The 22,009-nt window shown below is 49.0% G+C and overlaps 2 protein-coding genes across 5 annotated transcripts in view; one reads left to right on the top strand and one right to left on the bottom strand.

The window, feature by feature from the left end:
- Positions 1 to 8,669, bottom strand: part of NFRKB (nuclear factor related to kappaB binding protein) — a 45,905-nt gene extending 37,236 nt beyond the window's left edge. For 3 of the 4 annotated variants that reach the window (XM_040992668.1, XM_040992670.1, XM_040992671.1), the window contains exons 1-4: positions 8,352 to 8,668; positions 6,420 to 6,574; positions 4,458 to 4,659; positions 2,065 to 2,192 (exon numbers count right to left, since the gene is read on the bottom strand). In XM_040992668.1, the coding sequence (XP_040848602.1) occupies positions 2,065 to 2,192; positions 4,458 to 4,659; positions 6,420 to 6,554 (465 nt within the window). In that variant the 5' untranslated portion in view covers positions 6,555 to 6,574; positions 8,352 to 8,668. Of the gene's footprint in view, positions 1 to 2,064; positions 2,193 to 4,457; positions 4,660 to 6,419; positions 6,575 to 8,351 lie in introns of all 4 variants that reach the window. The other variant, XM_040992669.1, reaches the window with a different exon arrangement.
- A 6,537-nt stretch (positions 8,670 to 15,206) lies between these two features.
- Positions 15,207 to 15,581, top strand: LOC121164563 (coiled-coil domain-containing protein 12-like). Its single transcript, XM_040992718.1, has one exon. The coding sequence runs from the start codon at positions 15,207 to 15,209 to the stop codon at positions 15,579 to 15,581; it is 375 nt and encodes a 124-aa protein (XP_040848652.1).
- Positions 15,582 to 22,009: the final 6,428 nt, after the last annotated feature.

The raw sequence follows: 22,009 nt of genomic DNA, 5'->3' as shown, positions 1-22,009 counted from the left end.
TTTCCGGCTGTTCGGCAGGGCCCACCCGGCAGATGTCTCTACAACCACCTGAATGCAGCTCCACCTTCTTTTGCATGGACACTGGACCACCCTGCGGAAGAATTCTAATCCATCCTGGCATTTGCTACAGCGAGGTTAACCTTTTGCTCAGCCTGAGCTTGGAGATCAATGTCTTGCATATGGGGCCTTTTATCATTCCTATTGTCTTGGCTGTCCCCATTGAACCTTTGCTAATCAAGGGACCTGTATTTAGGCTTTCATTCTTTCCTTGATCTTTAAGTTCCCCTTTTCTTTGTGGTACAAGATTGAGTTGTAGGATAAGAATCGTAGCAGCAAATTCTAGGTAATGTTAGCAGGAACTTCTATTGTTTCTAGGTAAAACTAATGGCAGAATTATCCTTAGAAACACCCACTTGGTAAAAAGTCTGAGCCAGAATTTGACTGATTTTGTATAAATAAAGCGGACAGCTTTCATGCATGGTCCATTATGATCATGAAATCCTAGTGGTCCGTCTCTTTCTTTCCTCTTTACACCTCATCCATGCACCCTTCGCGAGTTCCGAGCTCAGCTGGAGCTGGACTCCGGCACAGAGAGAAGGAGAGACAGAGAAGATGATCTTCCGTCCGATGATTCATTCCCCAAGTGACCATAACAGCCAGTGCTGAATCGATCCAAAGCCAGGAGCCAGGAGATTCTTCAGGGTCTCCCACGCAGATGCAGGATCCCAAGGCTTTGGGCCATCCTCAACTGCTTTCCCAGGCCACAAGCAGGGAGCTAAAGGAAAGCATGGCCGCTGAGATTAGAACTGGCACCCATATGAGATCCTGGCATGTACTGTATAAAGCAAGGACTTTAGCAGCTGGGCCACCACTCCAGGCCCTGCATTTCATCAATTTTAATAAACACTTTTTTCCCATATTTTAAAAAAATATCTGAAGGAAGCCAGCACAGTTGACTCCAATGGCTAATTCTCCCCGTTCAAACGCAGGCATCCCATACGGGTACTGGCTCGTGTCCTGGGAACTCTACTTCCTATCCAGCTCCCTGCTTCTGGCTTGCGAAAGCAGAAGAGGATGGCCCAAGTCCTTGGGACCCTGCATCCATGTGGGAGATCCAGAAGAAGATCCTGGCTTCAGATTAGATCAGCTCTGGCTGTTGGGGCGATTTGGGTAGTGAATCATTGGATAGAAGACTTTCTCTATAAATCTGTGTTTCCCATAAAAGTAAAACAAATTTAAAAAAAAAAAACCTCTAATTGGGGTACATTCATAAATCCATCATAAGAAAAGATTTCATCATTGTTGTACTCATTTTTCAAGACACACTTATTGGGCCCAGCATGGTGGCCTAGTGGCCAAAGTCTTCACCGTGAACGCGCCAGGATCCCATATGGACGTCGGTTCTAATCCCAGCAGTTCTGCTTCTCATCCAGCTCCCTGCTTGTGGCCTGGGGAAGCAGTCGAGGACAGCCCAAGGTCTCGGAACCCTGCACCAGAGTGGGAGACCCAGAGGAGGTTCCTGGCTCCTGGCTTCGGATTGGTGCAGCACCAGCCGTTGTGGTCACTTGGGGAGGGAACCATCGGACGGAAGATCTTCCTCTCTCTCTCTCCTCCTCTCTGTATATCTGATTTTCCAATAAAAATAAATAAATCTTTAAAAAAGAAAAAAGGTGACAGTTTAACTGTGCTGTAGCTTAGCTGAGAACCTTTTTTTCTCATTTTCTTGAAAGAGAAAGTTAAATATTGCCTATTTGCTACTTCACTCCTTTAATATCCCCAATGATGACAGCTGGCCCAGGCTGAAGCCAGGAGCCAGAAAGTCAACTCTGGTCCTTCCCATGGGTGGCAGCCGTCAGCACTGCCTTCCAGAGGGCCTATCAGCAGGAAGCAGAAATTAGGAGCAGAGTGGGCCAGGACTCGAACCCAGGCGCTCCACGCAAGGCTGCACACACCATGAGGGCCTCTTCACCACCAGGCCAATATGGCCTGTCCTGAACCGACGCGTGAATTCACAGTAGCTGTGAGGTCACTGCCCACGTGCTTTGCCAGTTGCTAGTTACTTACACTCCGGGAAGCAAGAATCTGTTTCAGCAGCCGATGGAAATACTGCTGCTGAGAACTGAGGTATCGCTTGTACTGCGACTTGAAGCATAGTTGTCGGTACTTGACCACCTCAGGGTTAAAATGTCCATCTGGGGGGAAAAGAAAGAGCTAGAGTAGCAAATGTATCAGTCATACGTAGAACTTTATTTCACACAAATTAAAGGAGAAGTGTGTATTTAGGGGAATTTCATAAAAGAGAACCAAAATGAAAGGAAAAGCAATGATAGTGAAAATTGAGACGTTTAAGAGGCAGGCAATAAACTGTTCTGTCAAGCTGGAACTGAAACGGGGCACTGGTCAGGTAAAACTCCTGCCCTGAGGTTCTGTTCACAGCCTCACCTGAATGCCACAGCATCTGGGACCAGCACAACAGACAACACTAATACCCTCCAACAGAGGCCCCTCCCATAGTCCCTCGAAGGCCAAATAGGGCTCTCTCCCTTCTGCCCTGCCGGACTGTGTACTCTCATCTAAGACCCTCAGCCAGCCATGAGGGGACTTCCTCCTCAAACTCATCACCCATCTAAGGAGTGGATGCCAATATTAAGATGAAAGAAATGATTTATTTGAAAGAGTGACAGAGAATCTAATCCAATGGTTCACTCCTCAAATGTCTGCAACAGCTGCAGCTGGGCCAAGCCAAAACCAGGAGCCAGAAACATCATTTGGGTCTCCACATGGGTGAAGGAACCCAAGCATCAGGCCATCACCAGTTACCCTCCAGGATACACATCAGCAAAAACTGGACCACAAGTGGAGGCTGAAGCCAATTCCAAGCATTCAGAGATGAGATTAAAGTATCCAAACTGGGGATTAACCCACCAAGTCACAACACCTTGGGAACACTAATTTTACTATTTTTAATTATTTATTTTCAACCACCTAAAAAGCAAAGCCAAAAAGAGAATTGATATGCCTTTCACTTATCCACTCCCTAAATGCCCACCAACACCAGAAGCCTGGAACTCCATCCTGGTCTCCCACAAAGCATCCCCTATGGGAGCCAGTTTGTGTCTTGGATGCTCCACCTCAGATCCAGCTGCCTGCTCATGTGCCTGAGAAAGCAGCAGAGGATGGTCCAAGTATTTAAGCCCCTGCCGCCGCATGGGAGACCTGGAACAGTCTCTGGACTTCAGCCTGGCCCAGAGCTGACCACTGCAGCCATCTGGGAAGTGAACCAGTGGACAGAAGATCTGTCTATGTGCCTGTCCCTCTTTCAAAAGAAATAAACAAATCCTTAAAAATCAAGAGATCGGGCAGATGCCACTTAGCCAAGTGATCAAGCAAGGCACACACCAAATGGAAAAAACGGACACCATATGTCCCTTCAGATAACGTGATGGGAGAAACACTGAACACTTAACGTCCCTGTCAACAGCATTGAACACATCTAACTGAAAGGAAAAAGACAGACTCCCAGAAAGCCAAACATTGTATGACTTGCATGTCCTGAGCTCTTCAAGAACGTCAGGGTCTTAAAAAATAGCCATAGTAAGAACAGGCAGATGGCCCTACCAAAAGAACTAAAGAGACCAACGCCACATATTAACCCTGAACAGAAAAGATATTTTAAGAACAACCAAGAAGATCTGAACACGACATCCATGACAGCAGTTGTCCAATGTAAAATTTCTTGGCTGTGACTACAGGACTAAGAGTAAGTGAAAGAAACATCCACGCTAAGATGACACACATGCTGAAGTGCTTAGCAGTTAAGTGTATGTGTGCAAACACATGTAGATACATAGGTAAAAGAGCAAACCACAAACTATTTATAAAAACTTTTACCTATTGGTCATAAATAATACAGTGGAGATGTTCTAATGCGCATATTGATCCAGCAATGATTTTACAGCTAAATTTATATGATGAATTTTCAAGTCAATGAAATTTGTTTTTATAAAATAGTCTAGGGGGCCTGGCACAGTAGCCTAGTGGCTGAAGTCCTTGCTTGCATGCACCGGGATCCCATATAGGTGCTACTCCACTATCCCGGCTTTTCCACTTCCCATCCAGCTCCCTGCTTGTGGCCTGGAAAAACAGCAGAGGACGGCCCAAAGCACGAGGACCCTGCACCCACATGGGAGACCCGGAAGAAACTCCTGGCTCCTGGGTTCAGATCGGCGCAACTCCTGCCAGTGTGACAGCTTGGGGAGTGAACCAACAAAGATCTCCTCTCTGTATATCTGCCTTTCCAATAAAAATAAATGAATCTTAAAAAAAAAAAGTCTAGGAGGCCAAGTATTATACAAACCCACTCTACACTGGGTCAGTTTGTGTACATGAGAATAAACAGAATAAAAGGAAGAAAACAATGTTTTCCTCCCTTAGAAAAAGAGCACTGAGCCACGGACCTCGGAAAAGCTTCTGGGCGATGTGCAGCGGGTTTCCAAAGCGGAAGTTCTCCCCACTAAACAGGGCCAGGATGAGCTCATGCTGCTGCTCAGGGCTGTCCTCGGGGAAGTGCGGCAGAAACTGCTGGAGATGCGCACGCTGGGAGTCACTTAGCACTTCCTGCCAGGTTGCCAGGCTGACGACATCGAAGAATATCTCAGGCTAGGAGAATTTGGGAGAAAGAAAACAGGAAAATAAGCTTTCAAATGTGAAGCATGACATACCTAATATATAATACACAATTTCAGTCCTTTTTAAAATATTTATTTTATTGGAAAAGTCCATTTAAAAGAAGGAGAGACTGAAAGATCTTCCATCCCCTGGTTCATCTCCCAGTCACAACGGCCAGAGCTGAACTGAACTGAAGTCAGGAACCAGGAGATTCCTGAGCTCCTGCAGTAGGTGCTTCCGGCCCTTCAGTCCCCTAGTCGGTCCGGGCTTGATTTCTGATGAAATTGAGTCATGAAACTGTAATCACCGGAGAATGGAGCACAGGTCCATGGAACTCTCACAGGTCTTGATGTCAGCATGAATACACATCTTAAAGCTGTGAAAATGACTCTGAAGAACAGAGAGACCGTGCAGCTGGAAACACTGAGCATCCAAGGAAACAACATTTGATATTTTATTCTGCCAGTCAGCTTACCTCTGGACACATTACTTGCGGATGCTGAACCCAAGGTGAAATCTAAGAAAAGGGCAAGCTGTTGCAGCAAGAGGCCGAGGCAGAGGACCAGGACGTGGCAAAGGACAGGGGGTCCCAGGTGATCATGTCTCATGATTACTGTTGCAGAGTGATGAATGATTCTGCATATTCTTTGTACAGGTTTTTGTTTGCTTGTCAATTTTTAAATAAATGTTAAGTATCGGGGGGGAAAAAAGACCAGTGTCCTTTATAGCAAAGCTTGGGTTTGAACTCCAGCTCCTGACCCAGCCTTCCTGCTAAAGCACTTTCTGGGAGGCAGCAGCGATGAATGCCACCCACGTGAGACCTGAACTAAGTTCTGGCTTTTTTTTTTTTTTTAAAGACTTATTTATTCTTATTTGAAAGTTAGATATAAAGAGAGGAAGAGAGACACACAAGAAGACCTTCCATCCATTGATTCACTCCCCAAGCAGTCAGAATGGCCAGAGCTAAACCGATCCAAAGCCAGGAGCCAGGAACTTCCTCCAGGTTCCTTCCCACACAGATGCAGGGTCCCAAGGCTTTGGGCTGTCCCAAAGCCTCGTCAACTGCTTTCCCAGGCCACAAGCAGGTAGCAGGATGGGAAGTGGAGCTGCCGGGATAAGAACCAGTGCCCATATGGGATCCTGGCACATGCAAGGTAAGGATTTTAGCCACTAGGCCACTGCTTCAGGCCCAAGATTTTTTATTTTTATTTGAAAAGCAGATTTACAGAAATAGGGAAAGAGAGATTTTCCATTCACTGGCACATGCCCCAAATGGCTGCAATGACAAGAGCTGGGCCAGCCCAAAGCCAGAGCTTCTTTCAGGTCTTTCAAGCGGGTACAGCACTTGGGCCATCTTCTGTTGCTTTCCCAAGATGTGCTGAAGGGAGCTAGATCAGAAGTGGAGCGAGCAGCTGGGACTCCAAAGACTGCCGGCATCACAGGTGGGGGTTTTACCCGCTATACTACAGTGCCAGCCCTCCCACCCCACTGTTTTTAATAGTCTACATCACATTGTTGAATTATTTTGAAACATTATTAAATATACAGAACACACTTTATATTTTCTTCTTTAATCAAAGCACTCATCAGATACCACACACTAAAGAATGCTCTGCCTACAACGCAGAAATTGAAACAAAAAGCACAAAAGCTTATAACGTAGTGTATATATCATATATAAACAGCATGGGATGGCTGCTGATGAGAAGCTGAAAGAGAAAACATGGGATTGCAAGGCTGTTGGTACTCACATCTTCCAGAAGGTCCTCGGGCAGACTAACCCTGGCACCTCCCAGCAGGCAGTCCTCCATAATGCGGGAGCCATGGTCAGCTCCACAGGGACCCAGTTCCAGGGGATCCGTCAGCATATGGTCCAAGGAATCCATTCTCTACTCCCACAGGCGCCCTGGACAAACACAGGCATTTGAGACAGAAACACAGAAATCCCAAGGATCTGGAGTGTTCTTATCTGCCAGTCACAACCAAAATACAACTCAGCAGCTCTCGTCCCGCCCTGCATCACTGCGTCTCCGCCGACAGGGGCTCCTTTTGCCTGAAGTTTCCATGCTAAAACCTAAAATCATAAATTTCTTACACTTTCCATTTACAGACTCATGAAATAAAATTCAAACATTACACAATAAGCAGAACTTGGTCCACAACTTAAAACTTCACACACCTGTAAGCTACTATAATTATATTTCTTTTGCAACTTTTTTTAAGCAACTTGTTATTTTTCTTTCACAAAAATATGCTTATGCTACAAACTCAGGTAAGCTCAGACACACACAGAAACTAATCAATTCTTAAAACTGTGCGAATTGTTACAAGGACTACCCCTAGTCTATCCATAATCAAACCGGGATCAAAGGTAGTAAGCAGCTTGTTCAACCTGAGACTACTGAGAACTGAGTCTGCCTGTTAACCCACCTTCTTAACACTTGTCTCATGTATAAAATCTCAATTTAATCTAGGCAAAGGGGACAGAGTTATAATACAGCGAGTTAAGCCACTGCTTTGTTTTTTTTTTTTTTGGAAGATTTATTTATTTTTATTGGAAAGTCAGATATACAGAGAGGAGAGACAGAGAGGAAGATCTTCCATCCGATGATTCACTCCCCAAGTGACCACAACAGCCTGTGCTATGCCAATCCAAAGCCACGAGCCAGGAGCTTCCTCCAGGTCTCCGACACAGGTGCAGGGTCCCAAGGCTTTGGGCCATCCTCGACTGCTTTCCCAGGCTACAAGCAGGGAGCTGGATGGGAAGTGGAGCTACCGGGATTAGAACCGGCACCTATATGGCATCCCAGTGCAATCAGAGCGAGGACTTTAGCTGCTAGGCTACCACGCTGGTCCCAAGCCTCTGCTTTCAACACATGCCTCAGGATGAGTCCTGGCTGCTCCACTTTCAATCCAGGTTCCTTCTAATGTGCCTGGGAAAGCAGCAGAGAATGGCCCAAGTGCTTGGACCTCTACATGGGAGAGCTGCAAGAAGTCCTGGCTCCTTGCTTCAGCCTGGCGCAGCCCTGGCCATTGTAGCCATTTGGAGAATAAACCAGTTTATGCATCATCTCTCTCCCCCTCTTTCTGTGCAACTCAGCATTTCAGATAAACAAGTAAGTTTGGGGGCTGAGAGAACTATGCAAAGGAGCTTAATAAGACTATTAGTCCACATAAACTCCTGCGTGACAAGCACAAAGTCTGTGGGAAATCCGTCTTTTGTCGGTATGCCTGATCCTTATAATCACGAAAGTGATGCTACTGTTCTTCCTGTAATAACTGAACAACACTGCGAATCTTCAGAAAACACACCATTTCAGGGAGCATGCCACAGGGAAATGTCTGGACTCGAGCAGAAAGCTGAGATCAAAGAACTGAATGCTAACAGGACCTCGGAGTGAACTCAAACCACTTCACACACACCTGGCTCCTATTCCCACTGAACGGGCTAACAAGCACAGGCCAACAGGACAGTCAAGACGCCAGCCCTTTCCCCGTATCAGCCACTACTGCTCAGGGACATTCTGGAAACCTCATCGTGCCAGGCATCAAACTCCTGTCAGACGCAAAGGGGTTAGACCAGCTCCTCTCTCCTGCTATTTCAGCGGCCCGTTCCCATCACCTCGTGTAGGTACCTGCCCTTCCTAAACACTCAATAACAAACAGCAGGCCTACAACATTACCTCTTAAACTGCAGCAGCTCTTCACTCATGTATTTCAAATTCTCCTGGAGATTTAAGATCCGTTTAAAGATAACAGCAGAAAGAGCAATTGCTGAATCCTGGCGTCTTGAACTGGAGTCCCCGCACCTTTCCAACAAGGCACCACACAGCACCTAGGGGCGCTGACAACACCCTCCACTCGTGGTCTGGGAGTTTTCAGCAGAAAGAGAGAGTTAGTTAGTCAGTTAGTAAGTTAGTTATGCAGAAGCACAAAACTTCACACAGCAACGTGAGTTTCCTATGCAGAAGCAACCTGATGCTTGGAAGATCCTCGCAACACAGTAACAGTTGCAAAGCGCGCCACCCACCTGCCTCCAGCCGCCACCCGCACACATCTTGCATTCCGCGGCGGCTGCCCACCCAAAGCTAACCCATTCCAGTGACAGCCGGCCCCTCCCCTGAACAGGATCTCAATTTTACAGTGCAGGAACCCCGGAAGCGTTCTGAACCTCTCCACCGGCGCCCTTTCCCCTGCAGCTGGACTTTCACAGAGACCCAACCACAACACGGAAGCTAGCCCGCCGACTCCTTCCGGAGCCCACGCCGGTGCCCAACCCCAGAGTCCAGGACGCAAACCTCCCGATCGACCCGCCAACCACCCGGGCCCGGGTCCCGCCCCTCCCCCCGCCTGGCCCACCCCCCACCTGGGCCGCTGCGCTGCGCTGCCCGCCCCGCCACCACGCGGGCCGCGGCCGCCACAGAAGGCCCCCCGGCCCCGTCCCGTCGCCCCTCGATGACTCCCGAACCCCGTAACCGCCCCGGGCTCTCCCTCACCCAGCCCGCCGACACGCGTCTCCGGCCCCCAGCGCTCAGCAGGTCGCGAGTTCCCAGACGCGCGCGCCCCCGCCAGGCGACGCGCGCGCTCCCGCCGGGCGTCTGGGGACGCGCGCACGCTCCGGGATCCGGAAGGGGCGGGGCCTGGGCGCGAGGCCTGCGCACGTGACCGCTCAGAGCTTCCTGAGGCGCCGGCGAGTCGGTGTGCTCCTGGCCACGTCCGGGAGGCATCGGCGAGAATGTTCTCTTCGCGTGCGTGACGCTCTCCGGAACCCGAATCCCGCACCGCGGCCTCTGTCCTAAGTACTTTTTCTCCGCTATTTGGGCACCACAGCCGCGGGAGCTCCGAGCCTACTGCGCCGATTTCTCAGTGCCGGAAATCAGTTTTTCTCTCTATGGAGGATGCAGGTTCAACCTGTTCCGCCGCACACGTCTTTATTGCTGCTTCCCATTCCCGGGCCCTTCACATCCAAACGGAAAATAAACACGTAAAAGGGCTCTTTATAAAGGGAGCTGGGTCACGTCGCTCTCACTGGGTTTTATTTGGAATGGCTTCAGACTACACGCTCCCTCTGCCGGCTGCCACAGGTACTGCTAGAAATAGGGAAACATTGAGCAGTGATGGTCAACGCCCTGACCATGAGACTGCAAGGTGGGACAGAGCCAACAGCCAAGACGTTACAAATGGTAACTTCTACTTTTTAGGGTTTTTTTATTATTATTATTTTAAGAGCAATCTGGGGCTCAAGTTTAAACTAAAACATCAGATTACAATCATTGGTATTTTTACCGTGTCCATAGTTTTGCCTTTCCATGGATGTCACAGTTGAAATCCTGTAGTTATAGCCTTGTCAGATAGGCTCCTTTCCATCACATTCCTTACTCAGGGATGTCCATCTAAGTTTGCTCTGTGTCATCTTCTGGCTTTATGGCTCACGTGTTTGTAGTCCTCAATCATTCCTCTCTGTCATACCGCGCGTTACACATGCAGTGAAAGACACTTTGGCAACATCCAAGTTTCAGCAATTGTAAGACTGCTATAAAAATTCAGATGTGAGCCCAGCACGGTAGCCTAGTGGCTAAAGTCCTTGCCTTGAATGCGCCAGGATCCCATTTGGGTGTCGATTCAGATCCCAGCTACTCCAGCTCTCTGCTTGTGGCCTGGGAAAGCAGTCGAGGATGGCCCCAAAGCCTTGGGACCCTGCACCCGCATGGGAAACCTGGAAGAGCTCCTGGCTCCTGGCTTTGGATCGGCTCAGCTCCAGCTGTTGCAGTCACTTGGGGAGTGAATCATCGAACGAAAGATCTTCCTCTGTCTTTTCTCCTCTCTGTATATCTAACTTTGCAATAACAATACTACTACTAACAATAATAACAATACTTTTTTAAAAAAGATAAATATTTGCAAATGTTTTCTCCTATTCTATGGCTTCTCTCTCATTGTTTTGACAGATTCAGTCAGCCAACTTTTTCCTAATGATTTTTTTTTTTATGATGTTCACATAGTCGAGTTGGGTGTATATCCATGTGGACCACTCACTAGGGTGGGGAGAGCTGATGCATGGGGAAAGTGGGTGACACAATTGCTTCCAAGTTTGTTTGTTTGTTTTCCTTCCTGTATCTGGGAGTAGGAGGGAGAGAAGGGCTGAGGGCTGCTCCCAGCAGCCTAACTGCATCAATACCTGGGAATGTGGAATGGCCTCTTGATGTCACCTAGGGTCCCCAATGTGGAGCATGTTACGAGGGGACAGCTTAAGTGGTTTCAGTAGTTCTAAGATGTTGTGGATTTCATTGCTCCAAGGTTGAGAAAACCCTTCCTAGGTCCACTGGTTGACAAAGTCCACCCTAGAGTCTCCACTTGCCCTGATATTCGCTACAAAAGCTTGGCTGGGAGAGTTGTCCAGTTTGTTCTGCCCTTCATAGTATAGTACTATGTGCCCTCAGTAGGCCACAATGAGCTGCCATGTCCCCGACAAGGATCTGGGAATGCCATCTGCTATATAAGCTTTGGCAAGTGAGGAAGCCCATTTGTAACACATGCAGCCCATGGTCAGACTACAAACTGCTCTGGTCTGTCCTGCATCCCATTTGGCTCTCATACATGTCAATGGGTGTTAGAGCCTAACTTAGTTCAACCGATCCCACTATGCAGCATACACTCATGCCAGTGGGTGCCACCACCTGCCTAGTATGTCTGCCCCCATCAGTGGTTCTCACCAATGGGAACTGAGCCCATCAGAGGGTTACCCACAGTTTTCCTACTAGGCCAATTCCCTGCCCTGCATCTTGCACTTTCCAGGTGGTTCTATGGTCTTGCCACCGTTCCCAGCAATTGCCAGCTGATGCTGCAGCAAAGCCCGACCAGCCTCTACTTACTTTGGCCCATGCGTACACTAGTGGGTACAGTTGCTTAGCCTAGCCTGGCTCTCCTAAACCAGCTCACATGCAAGCCAAAAGATTTTATAATCCTGCCGGGCTGGTCCTCCCCAAGTATCAACTCTCAGACTCACCAGTAGTAGCAGTGGCCCAGTAGAGGAGCCATTATAGTCCCCCTACCAAGCTTGCCTCCTCTCCCCTCACCCCCATTTGGTATGTGCTCTGCACCCAGTCTGAAATAGCTCACCTCACCTTGGCATTCACCGGTGATTGCTGCAGCCTGGCCCAGCCCAACCTGCTCCCAGTTCCAACTCATGCTGATGGGTGCTACCACCTAGCCCAGCAAAACCAGCCCCCAGACCCAGCCCTAATGTGAACTGGCTGGTGTTAGGGCCCAACCTGGCCTGTCTTGTCCCTGTGCATCCTGGTTCTCACATCTGCCGATGGATGTTATGAACTGACCCAACCTGGCCCACCCCCAGACCTGAGCAAGACATATGCCAGTGGGTACTGTAACATTGCCTGGTCTGGGCTGCTCCCAATCTTGGTTCTTGCACTAACCTGTTGGGACTGCATCCTGACAGAGGAGTTCCTCCAGCTCCTCTATTGGATCTCCTCCCAGTTGCAAATCTACACTGATAGTTTCTTGGCCCACCTCCTGGCCTGTGTTAACTACAGATACAGCAGCCTTGCCTGACTGGCTCACACCAATTCCAGCTCTTCTGTTGGGTACTACAACCCATCCCTGCTTGTTCCACTCCCATACTCAGATCTTGCATGGTTCAGTTAGTGTAGAAATCTAGCCTAGTCTGTCCTATACCCATTCTGGCTCTTGTGAGCACCAGCAGGTGCTGGAGTCCAGCCCAGTCTGGCACACCCCAGATCCAGTCCATACCTGTGCTGAGGGATGCTGCAGCCATGTGCAGCCCAATTTACTGCCCTCATTCCAGCTCTTGTGCTCACCAGTGAGAACCACAGTCCAACCAAGGTGTCCCCTTAGCTCCTCAACCAGGCCTGCTGCCAGCCACAGATCATGCATGTACTGGTAGTTCCAACCCAGCCTAGCACAACTCTTTCCCCAGTCTGGCCTTTGCCATCAAATGCTGCAGACTTGGCCTTGTCTGGTCTGCCTCCAGTCCTAACTCTTGCTGGTTTGTGCTGCAGCCTAGCCCTGCCCAGTCTGCCCCCATCCCTGACTTTCATGTAAACTGGTAGGTGTGATAGCCTAGCCTAGCCTGGCATAGTCACATCCCTTCCTGGCTCCTGTGCTTGCCAGTGTGCTATGATTTGACCCACCCCTGCCCAGTTGACTTCCCAGAGCAAACCCATACCAGCCGACATATGGAGCAGCCTTGCCCAGCCTGTCCAACACTCAGCCCTGACTTAACATGCTCAGCAATGGGAACAATGGTCCACCAGGGGAGCTCCCCAAGTCCCCCCACCAGGCCCACTTCCAGACTCAGATCCCATCCATGCCAGTGGATTCTAGGTCCTTATCCAGCATAGTCTGACCCCTTAGTCTCAGCCTTTGTGTGAGCTGGTGGATGTTGCAGCCTAGTCTGCCCTACACCCAATTCTTGGGTGTGCCTGCAGGTGCTGCGGCTTGGACTAGCCCGGTCTGTTTCTATCCCCAGTACTCATGAGTGTCGGTGTGTTTTATGGTCATGCCTATCTCAGCCTGTTACCACCCCCAGCCTTCAAGCAACTGGCATGGCAGTCTCAGGGGTGAGCCCAAGGTTCCCCCACAGAATCTGTTTCTAGACTCAGTAGGCAGTACTAGATACCAACTTAGCCCAGCTCGGGTGTCCCACGTGGGTGGGTATATTGGTTGGGCCCTAACAAGTCTTCTGGTGTCCTTTTTCTAACTCATGTAGGCTCAGCCCCCTCTTTTACCTACAAGTGCAATAGCCTAGTTGGTGGAAGTCCCACAGAATCCACTCCTTACCTCTCACATCCTCCCTCAGCAACTCTCCCTCCCACATATCTCCAGAGCCACTTCCCTGAGCATCCACAGCCCCCATGCCTACAAATGTGCAGTTCCCCAAACCCGGTCTTCTGGCAGTGTGCCATGCCAGCCTGGGGCCTTGCCTGCCTGCCCAGGTCCCACACATGCTCAGGTGCAGGTCCCCAGACCCTGTCTGTTGGGCATCTTCCTCCAACATATACCTTGGAAAAAAAGGGAAGGGGGAGTGCCTTGTACAGTAATCTAGTGGCTAAAGTACTTGCATTACACACATGGGAATTGCTATGGACCAGCTCAGCCGGGAGCAATCAGTCCGATGGGAACAGGACCCCGGGAACTGTGGGCAAGGATTCGGCTAGTGACAAACAGACACGACAACTCAAGGAAGTTGTATCTGAGTGCATTTTGCAAAAGTAAGGCATCAGCTTATATACAATAGATTGTTGCAAAGGGACATTTTCTTTGTTTATACATGTGGTTACATTTCTACACACAATTATTCCAGGGAGGTAAGCAGGTCTGTTGAGAAAAGATTGTTCTCTAATAGCCTGGTGACCGACTGTGGTTGCTATTTCTTGTGGACGCAGTTTGGCACCAGTTGCAGTTTTAATCATTAAGCAGTTAGTTCTCATTGTGTTTTGTGCCTTACACTGGTTTTAATATTAACTTGCCTATATTTCTAGTTTTTCTTTCTGTATGGCTTTTTAAGCTATAGATTTCTACTATAATCTTCTTTTTAGGAATTCTCAAAAATATTCCCAAGTAGGTTTATTAAAGCTAGTGACTTGATAGTTTTTATCCTATACTGCTTGCTATTCTTGTCCAGTCTCCTGTCAGAAGGCTTCATAGAACTATAAAGGAACATTGAGCCTTTGCCGCACATAAAATAGTATTATTCCAGCCATAAAGATAAGAGCAAAGAGAATATAGCCAGGAACGCCAAGACCACTAGAGATGCAGCCGAATCCAGGAGGCATCCTTCCTTGAAGCTTCCGCCTCAGCCCGGTGATTTCTCACACAGGCTCCACTGGAGGTGGCGTGACAGGGAATCCCATATGGGCACTGGTTCCTTGTCCGGATGCTCCACTTCCTTTCCAGCTTCCTGCTTGTGGTTTGGGAAGGCAGTCAGGACAGCCTAAAGCCTTGGAATCTTGCATCTGCATGGGAGGGCTGGAAGAAACTCCTGGCTCCTGACTTTGACTGGCTCAGCTCCAGCTGTTGCGGCCACTTGGGGAGTGAGCCATCAATTGGAAAATATTTCTCTTTGTCTCCCTCTCTCTGTATATCTGAATTTCCAATAAAAATAATAAATAAATTTGAAAAATAGAATAGGCACACTGGTACAAGAGGACAATTGATTGGCTATCATTGTAGGAGGACAACTGATTGGATATCTATAATAGGACAATAGATTGGTATACAAAACGAAGAGCTACTAAAGGCAAGGGTGTGAAAACAAATTGATGGGTTCCATAGACAGGCTTATGGGAGCTCCCATAATCTCATCAACTCCCTGTTGTTGATATGTAAACTCCTCAAAGCCTCCTCCCTTATCTGATGTGACTCTCAGTCTATAAAAGCCTGATGCTGCTAATAAACTTCAGTTACCGACCATCAGTCAGTAATCCACACATGGGAATATTGGCTGCGGGCACCAGTCCATCTCTGCCAGACAGCGAACAAGCGAGGCCTGAACAGGGAAGATGGCTGAGGTGGCAGCGGCCGGTGTGGGCCAGCTCAAAGAGGAGGCTCTGCAGCAAAAGAAAAGGCTGAGGGCCCTACAGGGGAAAGCCGGACCCAAGGACAAGGAAGAGGAGGAACCCAAGACCAAGCGGCTCAGAGTGGAGGAAGAGGAGAATCCCGGGGAACTCGGGCTGCAGAGTTATGTCCCAGAGGATGAGGACCTGGAGAGCAGGAGGGTACCCCCGATCGAGCCAATCATGGAGGAAGTGAACCCAGCCAACCTCGCTCCCTGGAAGCCTGACTGGTACCTTAAGCAGCTGACAAGGTGCATCTGGAGGACCTTGGCAGAGCTCATCTGCGAGAGGCTGAGAGGTCAGGAACCCTGGACTGTCTAACCTCTGCAGTGACACCACCACTGAGCAAGAGGTCTGCGACTCAGACTGAGGCATGGCCTGCACCCTCTCTGCCATTAGGTATGTCCTCCAGGTGGCTGGGCTGGCCTGGGCTGGCCTGGGCTGGCCTGGGTGTGAAGTCAGCTCCTTGGCTCCCAAGAGTCCCAGTCACCCCAAGGAGACAGCGCTCTGTGGCTTGCCTGGGTCTGTACATATGGGTTTTTGATCTCTCCTGATTTCTGTGTTGTTTTTGTATTAACTCTCTGGAAAAAGAAGTAAAAGGCTTCTGTAGAGTTAATCAAAATGGAGTAAACAATATTCATTGCTAACTGCAATACTTTTGCTTTTGCAACTTCTGTTTTGTTTGCTTGGCTATGAAACAGACTGTGAGCTCATAAGGCCGAACCTCCTCTATGACCTTCAGCACAGATAATTCTTAGTACCCAGGAATCAAGACCCAGGTGGCTCTAAGGCCTGAGTCTGGTTATCTTAACTACTGGACCAGAGAAGAGATGAACACCGGCTATCCAGCCACAACAAGCTGTTGTAAACTGCCGCTATGGAAGCCCTGTAAATGTGCTGCTGAGGCTGCATTCTGGTAGGGGTGTTGATCCCCCCAGTGTCCCACCCACTCCAGGTCCCCGATGTGCAGCATACTCTGAGAGTCCTTGCTCAAGTGATTTTGACAGTCCAACAGTTCTGAATTGCTGCCAATCTTGCCATTCCAAGCACAATGCAATCTCCAGAATTCGCTGGCAGACACAGTCTACTTTTGAGTCTCCGTTAGCCCAGATTTTTCACTCCTAACACATGGCTGGGGAAAATATCAATTTATTTTGTCTTCCATCCTGTTGTAGTACCAAGTGTCCTCTGCAGGTTCCGATGGACTGTGGTATCCTCCATGTGCACCTGGCTATGCTGTCCACTGTTCCATCTGAACTTCTGAGGAGGCTCAGCTTTGACATTTGCACTCCATGGTCAGATTCAATGGAACCTGCACTTCTCTTCATGGTTGGGGTTCTGAGATCAGCAGTTCAGTTGGAGGAATCCCCAAAGAAACTTTGAAGTGATTCCAGGCCTGATTCCTGTGTATGCATGCCAGTGTAGAGTCCAGCAGAGTCTGTCACCGAATCAGCTTATGCATATGCTGGTAATTGCAATTGCTGGGTCAATTCTATTTCCAGCCTTAGCTTTCACATGAAACAATGGGTGTTGCAATCCACCCTGATCCTGCCCACCACACATTCAGCCCTCATGCAAACCAGTGGGAGCTGCAGTCCAGTTGGGGTGACTCCCAATTACCCCCACCAGGCCTGCCTCCTGCCCTGGTTCCCATACATGCCAGTATGTACAGCAGACTGGTCCAGTCTGTCCCACATCCCATTCAGCCCTCCTACATGTCAATGGGCATCAAAGCCTAGTTCAACCCAACCAGACCCACTGTCTAGCCCACGCACATGCTGGTGGGTGCTGTTCTGTCCAGCCAGGTCTGCCCCAGTCCTAGTTTTCATGCTCTCCAGAGGGAGTGGTAACCCAAAAGGGAGGTGCCCTTACTGGGCCCACTCCCACATCATGCACTTTCCAGCCGGTCTGCAGTTTAGCTTGACAGAATTAGCTCCCAGTGCCAGCATCTGCCAGCTGATGCTGTAGCAAAGCCCAACCAACCCTCACCCACTGATCTATGCTTGCACCAGTAGGAGCCGTGAATCAAGCCTGGCTTTTCCCTGATCTAGCTCACATGAGCCCCACAGGTGTTGTAGCTCTGCCCGGTTGTGGTCTACCCTCATCTCAACTCATGCTCTCCAGTGGAAGTGGTGTTCCAGCAGTGGAGCCCTCCACATTTTCCCTACCAGCTTTACCCTTTCTCCCCCGAGTCTTGCATGTGCTGGTTGGGCGCCGTGGCCTGGTCTGGCATAGCCTGCCTCACCTCAGCTTTTGTCAATGGGTGCTGTAACCTGGCCCAGCCCAGGCCACTCCCAGTTCCAGCTCAGGTTGGTGGGGGCTAAAGCCTAGCCCAGCCCAGCCAACACCCAGTCCAAGCCCTCATGCATACTATTGTGTGTTGCCCGACCCACACTCCATTCTGGCATTCAGATTCACTAGCAGGTAATATGAACTGGCCCAGCCTAGTTCACCCCCGATCTGAGCCAAATGTATGCTGGTGGGTACCATTACCTGGCCTGGTCTAAGCTGCTTCCTATCATGGTTCTTGCGCTCACCATCAGGGACTGTGTCCAAACAGAGGAGTTCCCCAAGCTCTTCCATCAAAACCTCTCCCAGTGCAAGATCTCATGCACACTGGTGGGTCCATGGGCCAGCCCTACTTAGTCTGCCTCCTGTTCTAGCAGGGACAGTGGCCTTTCTTGACTGGCCTTCACTCATTCTTGTTTTTACTGTTGGGTGTTACAACCAGCCAAGCCTGGATCCAAACCCAGACACAGCTCACACATGACTCAGCAGGGGCAGAGACTTAGCCCAGCCTGTCCTGCACTCACCCTGATTCTTATGTGCACCAGTGGGTGCTGTAGTTTGGTCTGGCGCACCCCAGAGCTAGTCCATACTTGTGCCGAGGGGCACTGCAGCCATATCCAGACAAGATAGAAGCTTCCACTCTGGCCCTTGCACTCACGAGTAGGAAGCACAACCTAGCCAAGGTGTCCTCTTGGCTCTGCAGCCAGGCCTATTTGCAGCCACACATCTTGCACATACCAGTGGTTGCTCTAACCAGCTTGGCAGAGTCCCTCACTTTTCTTTTGCCTTTGGATGCTGTAGTCTGGTCAGATCTGGCATGGCCCCAGTCCCAAGTCTCTCTGACAGATGCTAGAACCTGGCCCTGCTCAGTCTGCTCCCATCCCTGGCTTATGCAAACCAGTAGATATGACAACTTAGACTGCCATGACCTGCACTCCAGCCTGGTTTCTGCACTTACCAGTAAGCTAAGATTTGGTCCTGTCCAGTCCCCCCACCCTTCTAAAACCAATCCACACATTAGCAAATAGTTGAAGCTATCTTGCCCATCCTGCCTGACCCCCAGGCCTGAACCACATGCTTACCAGCAGCAGTTATGACCCACTAGGGAGTTTCCCAAGTTCCCCTATTCAGCCCATTCCCACACCCCAATCTCACACATGCCAGTGGGTGTTAGGCCCTTGCCCAGCAGAGCCTGCACCTCTATCTTGGCCTTTGTATGAGCTGGTGACTTGCGGCCCACCCCACCCCACCCCACACTGTGTTTTTGTATGCACGTGCAGGTGCTGCAGCCTGAACTTGCCCAGGCTGTTACCAGTCCCAGCACCTGTAAGTGTCAGTGGGTTCCATAGTTGTTCCTAGGTCAGCCCATCACCATCCTAACTCTTAAGCTAACCAGTGGGACTTGTATTTCCACAGGGTTGAGCCCATTTCTCCCCCCCCCACCCCCCACCCCCCACCCCACCCCCCCCGCCACACACACACAGAATCTGCTCCCAGACCTGGTTCTTTCACATGCTGGTTGGTGTCATGACCCTTCCTAATGTGACTCACCCCTGTTCCGACACTCAGGTACTGGGATCCAACCCTGCCAGACAGGCCTTCAGCCATAGCTTTCGTGTGGACTGCCATGTGTCAGTCAGCGATGTTCTATGCTAACAGCCCATCTCAGGGCTCCCATGTGGGCTAGTGAATCAATCTGACCCAAACAGATCATATGAACTCTCTTCTCTGAATGGCCAGGTCTCAGTCCCCACACTTGCCAACAAGTTCGGTGACCTCCTTGCTGGGAGTCACATACGATCATCTACTCTCACATTGGCCTTATCCATTGATGTCTTTAGGCAGCAATTACATACCTAAAAACCCAGGTGGCCGGCTTGCCACCAGGTGGCCGGCAGGCAGAGACTGATGCTACTTGGCACACCGACCTCCCAAAAGCTCAGGACTTGCAGTGTCCACGGGCCGAGTCCCAAGCATTGGGTCTGACCCGGCTCAGGTACTCTCTGCAGCCACCACACTACAGAGGGCTCCTTTCCCTCCTTGCCCCCAGACTTTCTGATCCCCCAAGATCGAACTGCACTCCACGAATAGCCCTGTTTTTAGGTTGAAGAAATATCTGCCTCTTCCCCTTGATTCCTCCCAGCCCTGGTGTATCTGAAGGCCCCAATAGAAGCAAGTTGGAGTCCAGGGAGACCAACGCCATCTAGAGTCACCTGCAGTACAGAGCTCTCCCTAGGTCCTGGAAAACTTGTAAGGGCAGATTTGGGGAGGACAGCACTTCTTCCCAAATGCAAGGCACTGGCAAGATGTTGCCCTCTGGTCTGTTTTTTCCTGGTTCTAGTTATTGATGGCCACTAGATTAGTGTCTGTTTTATCCATCTATTAACTATCGTCGTGTCCCTGATGTATTTTTGTGTGTCATTCAGTTATCTGTCTTTATGTTAATCATGTTAAAATTACTTGGTTCTACAGGTGCAGTGCGAATCTAACAACTGGTAATAACAGCTCTAAAATGTGCTGTTTACAGTAACACTGCTTGTCCTCAATGTTCCTTGAGACTGAATGGCCTTGTAGCAGACCTGAGCTTGCTGCCACTCTTCCAGCTAGAGTTGATTTAGGAAACATTTTAAATTGTAAGCATGTACTTATTTTTGTGCCTTCTGGTCATGAAAGGTTACTAAGTATCAATTGGGGAAAGGTAAATGAGTAAATGTGTCTTAGCCTCTTAAATTATGTTAAAAAGGCAATTCAGGTTTGTTTAAAAAAATGTTTCCATGAATTGGATATATGTGAGAAATGATTAAAAACTACTTCAAGCAATTGTGTTTGAAATTTGATATGATTTTATTTAGAAAATACCTTCTAAATATTTGGAGTTTTAACTTATTTTTTTAATGTAAATCAAGGAAATTAACAAATTTGGAAAATGGTTGCAAGCCTGAGAATGTGTTGTTGGTGAGAAAGGCTATGAGGGCATTTTTTGTTTAAAGAAAGAGAATTGCTTGTAGAATACGTCATCCTACAGAAAAAAATGGCTATCATAAAACAAAAAAGGAAAGCTAGGACAAAATACTTAAAGGGTGGAAAAGTCACAGAAATTTTGAAAAAAATAAATATTTTTGTGTGTGTATGTGTGTGTGCAAGTGCGTTTATTCCTGCCCCAGGGCCCGGCCCCTATGTGTTCTACATGAAGCCACAGTTGGTACAAAGCATCTCCTCGGAGCTGCGCAGCCCATACAGCTCTTCAGGCGTGGGTGGCACCCAGCGCATGGTGTGGAACACCAACTCACCCACCTTCTAGTCGGTGCGTCCTTGCCCTCCAGGTTCTTCTGCAAGGTATACAAGATCCTTCATTTCCACGCCACCTGTGTCAGTGCCAGGCGGGCCTTCAGGTCCTCGATGTGCAGGCGCCTGCGTTCTTGGTTCCACTTCATCATGCCCCATTACCCAAAGAGCAGCATCCCAATGCCCACGGATGCCCAAAGCGAACATGCTGTAACCCGACAAGCCCCAACGCGGCAGGCCCCGCTTGTGGTCGATGTTGCTGTAGCCCCAAGCGGGGACTTGTCCTTGAACGCTGTCATGGTTGCTGAAAAAAAAAAATTTTTTTTTAAGTTTTTATAAAAGATTTTATTTATTTTTAGTGGAAAGTCATTCTATTTTGGTGACTCTCCACTGTACTTTTAATTTGCTCTACTGTATTCACTTCTGATACATCAACTTTCATTTGATTCATTTCCAGTGTGACATAATCCTTAAATTCCTTGAATGCCTGCTTTACATGCTTCTTGTTGTTGATAAGAAGTTTTATAATAAGTGTTTTGAATTCTGTAACCCCCATTTTCTTGATGTCTTCCTCAGTGAACTCTGAGGTTGGCAAAGCTTTGCTCCTTTGCAGGGGAGTCTTCAATAATATTCATTGTGCCTTTGTCTCCCCTTTTTCTCTTGATCATTGTACTTCTGGTTAGTAGAGTCTTCTCTTTGGGGCAGGTTTCTAAGCTGTGTCACTCACAGGTCTACAGTTCAATTTTACTTTTTGTGGTTGGGACATGGCTCTTTGTTTGCAATCACTTGTGCCACTCCTCAGTGAGTTGCAGATCTCCAGGTTCTTTAGTTAGATTTCCACCATGGTCTCTGTAGCCCTAGTGTCTGGCTCACCACTCCCTACCTCCTGTGATACAGTGCTGAGGCTGCACTGTTGTCTGTAAAACCTTTCTCCCACTTCCCGTTAGAGAAGTTCCCAGGATTAGGGGGACCAGGTGTCCTATATAGTTAGGTTGTTGTTGGTGGTGACCTTGCCAGAATGTGTTGGCTTTTAAGTCTGAGGGAAGCTGGACCTATTTTCACCCATACGGTGCCATAGTCGGTATTATTTTCTCTGTGGGATCAGTGCAATGCACTGAGCTCAGTGAGTTCGTTACCAGTTCTCTCTCCAGCACATGTGCAGCTCACTGTTCTGC

Source organism: Ochotona curzoniae, unplaced genomic scaffold (assembly GCF_017591425.1).
Source record: "Ochotona curzoniae isolate NIBS_2020 unplaced genomic scaffold, NIBS_Ocur_1.0 contig_832, whole genome shotgun sequence".
NCBI classification, from domain to species: Eukaryota; Metazoa; Chordata; class Mammalia; order Lagomorpha; family Ochotonidae; genus Ochotona; species Ochotona curzoniae.
The sequence above is the reverse complement of the archived record's forward strand: the minus strand, read 5'-3'. Positions and strand labels throughout refer to the sequence as shown.

Excerpts from the sequence above, each read along its gene's own strand:
- LOC121164563 (XM_040992718.1), top strand. The coding sequence starts at position 15,207 with ATGGCTGAGGTGGCAGCGGCCGGTGTGGGCCAGCTCAAAGAGGAGGCT.